At 29.4% G+C, this 5,186-nt stretch overlaps 1 protein-coding gene across 1 annotated transcript; it reads right to left on the bottom strand.

The window, feature by feature from the left end:
- Positions 1-1,090: 1,090 nt before the first annotated feature.
- Positions 1,091-3,893, bottom strand: LOC133330116 (alpha-soluble NSF attachment protein). Its single transcript, XM_061538590.1, has 5 exons — positions 3,801-3,893; positions 2,926-3,109; positions 2,587-2,865; positions 1,298-1,471; positions 1,091-1,240 (listed from the first exon to the last, which is right to left on the bottom strand). Exons 1-5 carry the CDS (start codon positions 3,890-3,892, stop codon positions 1,091-1,093), a joined length of 879 nt encoding a protein of 292 aa, XP_061394574.1. The 5' UTR covers position 3,893.
- Positions 3,894-5,186: the final 1,293 nt, after the last annotated feature.

Below are 5,186 nucleotides of genomic sequence, written 5' to 3'. Positions count from 1 at the left end.
TTAGCCACGTATGGATTTATAATAAATTAAACTTTTTGTGCACTTTCAAACGAAATAATTCCTTAAATGTAAGTATTAACTTTCAACAAGTGCAATTTACAACCGTCGGCCATTTAAAATTGTTGACATATATGCAAAGGAAATGACAATTGAAACCCACTGGATTAACGAAATCTGGTTAAATGTAAACGTTCTATTATGCTCGTTGACAATGCCATTTCGCAAATTATTTTGCTGTTTTTTGCTATTGTTGTGAGTTACAGAGTGTTAAAATTGGAAAAACGCCAAAGTTTTTAGTTTAACATTTAAGCCGTTTTTAAGTGGTAAATGATAATGTAAAGCATTGTTTGGCGAAAATAATATTATTTGGCTGAAATATTTTTTCGTTTCGAAAAATGTTGAAGAGTTTGCGTTTGGGAGAGTATGCTTGTTCAAAATAGTGTTTTTGGTAAATATCATTCCCATATAAATAAATCCCCCTCCTTTTTAAAACTTCACTTCAATTTTGTTTTATGTTCTGCTTATCATAAAAAGCTGTTGTTTTTATTATTATCCACTAAAAAATTTTATACTACTTGCTATTAGTTTCAGTTGTTTTATATTTATCCATAAATATGGTTGGGGTTGTGCGTTTGTCTTATTTAAAATTTCTTTTTATTATTGATTTGTAAAAAGTGTAAAACAATTATACCACATACTCTATAAATATATATTTTTTATTCAATAAAATATAAAAAATAACAAAAACAAAGAGGAAAAAAAACTAAATACATTTTTTATTTAAATGGTTTACTAATCTAATTTAGTTTTTATAAAGAAATTGTTGTGTGTCTTGCGATAATTGGACTTTGTTTATATAGTAGTTTTTTTATTTATTTAAAAAAATTGTTAATATAAACTAGTTTAGTATTTTTGTTGTTTGTTTTTTGGGAAAGGGGTTTGCGTTCTTCTTCATTTACTGTAAATGAATATTTGAATTTTTATTTTCTTCACACACACATCAAATAGTTAAGAAAAAAATCATCATTCAATCATCTTCATATACCTTAAGATATAGATAGAAACGAACGTAATAATGGACTCTGTTACTTTATCGTAGATCAGGACTATCATCGGCTGCTTTTTTGATGCGCAACAATATCGTGGTGTACCATTGATCCAAACGTGAGATGCTATCATAGTCCTTAATGGCATCGGTAAAGCCATCGATATTTTGATCTTCCAAATGTTCGCAGAGTACCTAAGTTAAAAAATAATTTAGATATTTTTCTTAAATAATTTTTAATTTTAGTTTTACCTTGATCAATTTATATTCACGACAATCTTGAAAAGCTGGATATTGTTGACAATATTTTTCAATGGCATGTTGGGCATTCAGCAAATCAATGCTAAGATGACATAGGGCGGCCCGGAAAAAGTATTCCTTAGCACTGTATTTGAGCAATGAACTTTCCAAGGAGGAGGCAGCGACCTGAAATAGAAAGAAATTTAAAAAAAAATATTTTTTATAAAACCTACTTCTTCAAAAAATATTTTTTTATAAAGTCTACTCCTTCAAAAAAAATTTTTTATAAAGTCTACTCCTTCAAAAAATTTTTTTTATAAAATCTATGCCTTCAAAAATATTTTTTATAAAATCTACACCTTCAAAAAATATTTTTAATAAAATTTCACCTTAAAAAATATTTTCTATAAAATCTACGCTTTCAAAAAATATTTTTAATAAAATTTACGACTTCAAACAATACTTTAAAAAAAAAATACGACTTCAAAAAAATTTTTATAAAATTTACGCATTAAAAAAATATTTTTTATAAAATGTAGGCCTTCAAAAAATATTTTTTATAAAATCTACGACTTCAAAAAATATTTTTTATAAAATATACACATTCAAATTTTTTTTTTATAAAATCTACGCCTTCAAAAAAATTATTTTAAAATCTACGCCTTCAAAAAAATTATTTATAAAATCTACGGCTTCAAAAAATATGTTTATAAAATGTAGGCCTTTAAAAAATATTTTTTATAAAATCTACACCGTAAAAAAATATTTTTAATGAAATTTATGACTTCAAAAAATAATTTTTATAAAAACTACGCCTTTAAAAAATATTTTTTATAAAATCTACATCGTAAAAAAATATGTTTAATGAAATTTATGCCTTCAAAGAATACTTTTATAAAATCTACGCCCTCAAAAAATATTTTTTATAAAATCTACACCTTCAAAAAATATATTTTATAAAATCTAAGCCTTAAAAAAGTATTTTTTTTATAAAATCTACGCCTTCAAAAAATATTTTTATAAAATCTACGCCTTCAAAAAATACTTTTTATAAAATCTAGGCCTTCAAAAAATATTTTTTATAAAATCTACGCCTTCAAAAAATATTTTTTATAAAATCTACACCTTCAAAAAATATTTTTTATAAAATATACGCCTTCAAAAAAAATATTTTTTATAAAATCTACGTTTTCAAAAAATATTTTTTTTAAATCTCCGCTTTTTATAGCTTAAAAAAATTTTAAATCTCAGCCTTTCATGATTTTTAAAAATACTTTTTAAAAATTGTTTTCCATCCTCACCTGTTCATAAATATTAATGGCCTTTTCATAATCCTCCAATTGGGCAGCATATTGGGCAACTTTCAGCATACATTTATTAGCCGAACTGGTCGATTCTTCACCCTTAAAATAATCGGCTGCTTTCTCGTATTGTTCAATGGCCTGATGCAAGGTATTCGGATCACTTTCATACATTTCAGCAATGCTTTGATGATATTTTGCAGCCATTGTAAAGCGACCCATATCGGTGTAAATATCAATGGCTTTTAGGAGACATGCGACAGCACTTTCAACATCGACCTAAGGAAAGCAGAGATATATTAATCTCAAAGAAAATAGAATATCGCGTTGTTAACTTACCTTCTTATAACAATTGGAGGCATCAACATATGCAATGCCGGCATCATGGCGACTGCCACCACGGGAATGCAAATTTGCTGCCTCGCAAAAACATTCACCAGCCTTGGTCCAATTTTTGGACATTTTAAACATGTTGCCAGCACGTTGGTAGCATTCGATGGCCTCTTCGACTTTGTTGGAGCCACTGGAAGAATAAAAAAATAAAGCGATTAGAAAGAATAAAACATTCAAAAAAAAAACTACAAAGATACTAAAAAATGTCTGAACTCTTCATGACTTTGATCCTTGACTTTTTTTCATTTCAGGCGATTTCTTGAACATTCAAAACGAGTCACTATCATGAACAAAACTATTAGTCTTTCCAAAACGAAAATAACTGGTATATTTTCAAATATTCAAAAGTATTGTTGCAACGTATTCGTTTTAGTCCGTTTTCTATTTTTGCGACTGTATGTTTTTTTTCATAGGCCTGTATTTATTGTTCCTTTAATTACTATCTCCCAAATCAACCTTTAACCTCTCCTCAAGGTGTCCAACAACATTTCATATCAATATTAAATCAAATTGACCCTTACTTAACAGCTCAACATTTTCATTACAGCAACAATAAACACCTTTCGATGACATATCATTTACCCCCTACTCCTCCACCTTCCCGAATTATGAAATTGCTCCCAATAAGACGACATCACAGGTCTCGTCTTGTCTTTGCAAAACAAAGCAAATTACTGCAGCAACAACAACATCCACTACACATTAAACAATCAATCGCCATTAATACTATGTAAAAATACACTAAAAAATTAATCAATATTCTTTTTTCCATTATTACAAATCATGATTATGACCAGAAGGAGCAAATAGAGTATACAAACCCAAACAACATTCCAAAGAAACTTTTCTGCTGTGTTAGCTTCTTTCCAGCCTCGGCCATTAGCTGTAGGGCTTTCTCTTCATTGTCGCCCATGGTGGTTTCCAAACTATTATTTTATTGAATTTGAATTAAAGAAATACGAATATTTTTATATTTTTCCAAAACGATGACGTTTTTCTGTGGCCTTTTTCACTTGCGAAATGTCTTGTCTTTGTTGTTTTTCTCCACCTCCTATTTGTAGTTAGGGTTATGCAGTTTGACGTTTAACTAATCGATTTATCGATTAGTGGTAGAAAAATCATATGGAAAACCATTGTTTACATGTAATACATAAGTTAAAATGGAATTGTTGTTGTAATATAATATTTTTTGGATTTAGAATTACGGGCATGGTAGCCCCTCCCTTGATCTTCCAGTTAAAATTTATGGTTTTTGACCGCTGGAATATCTCCTTTTCATATTTCAGCTAATCAAAACATTGTAAGCCAAACTGAATTGATATCCGAATGAATTGAATGAGAAATGCGAAAAACAAAACAATGCTTCTTCTTCGTTGTGGTCTTACAATTAAACAGGTGGCATTCACATTTATTGATGACTTCATTTGGTCTGTGCAAGTACTCAATAACTGATAAAACTTTTTAAATGTAGATTTCCGAGATTTATTTCAATTTTAACATCTACAACGAAGTCTTTAGGCAAGTTCTGTCCGGTCGCGGATGCTTTTGAAGTTTTTATTGGGGCCCTGATTATGACAATATACTTTTTCTTGCGGAAATCCATATTTTCGAGAATATGGAACTCCAGAATACCGCAGGGACCCTTTTATTTTGTCACACTTTTTGTAATTACTTATCAAAGAAGCCCATATATCCTGAAATATTGATTGTCGGTTTTTGGGTCTGACGAAAAGTCGACTTTCGATTGGACAATGAGCCTAGGTACTTCACCAGAGATAATTTCATATAATGGAGACTATGTCAAATCTTAGACATATATAAAACTTTTTTTGCAAAGGTGTTTTCACTGGGAAAAATCGGATTAAACATTCTGAAAATAATACGGCATGAAAATCTATACCTATCTGTGCCCATCAAGAACCGACAGCGCCAAATTATAACCAAACCAAGAAGAAAATACTCCCTGGACCATCGAAATGTAAAAAAATGGATCGGATCCGATGTACAGGCTTCATACCAAAACGTGGACCTATGTTGAAAAAGTTCAGCAAAGAATTTTTTCCCTCCAAAATCTTCAGAAATTCGAATTACATCCACTTCTATTGAAAATTGTGGCTATAAACCTTTTATTAGAATGCCGAAAATGGTGCGGTATCTATGTTTAGTTTTGAGCACCTCTTCAAAATATAACACGTTCCTTGGAAACC

This window comes from Musca vetustissima, unplaced genomic scaffold (assembly GCF_032173495.1).
Source record: "Musca vetustissima isolate MV318-11 ecotype Yass unplaced genomic scaffold, APGP_CSIRO_Mvet_v1 utg7905, whole genome shotgun sequence".
NCBI lineage: Eukaryota > Metazoa > Arthropoda > Insecta > Diptera > Muscidae > Musca > Musca vetustissima.
Note: the sequence above shows the minus strand (reverse complement) of the source record. Positions and strands in the feature narration are given on the sequence as shown.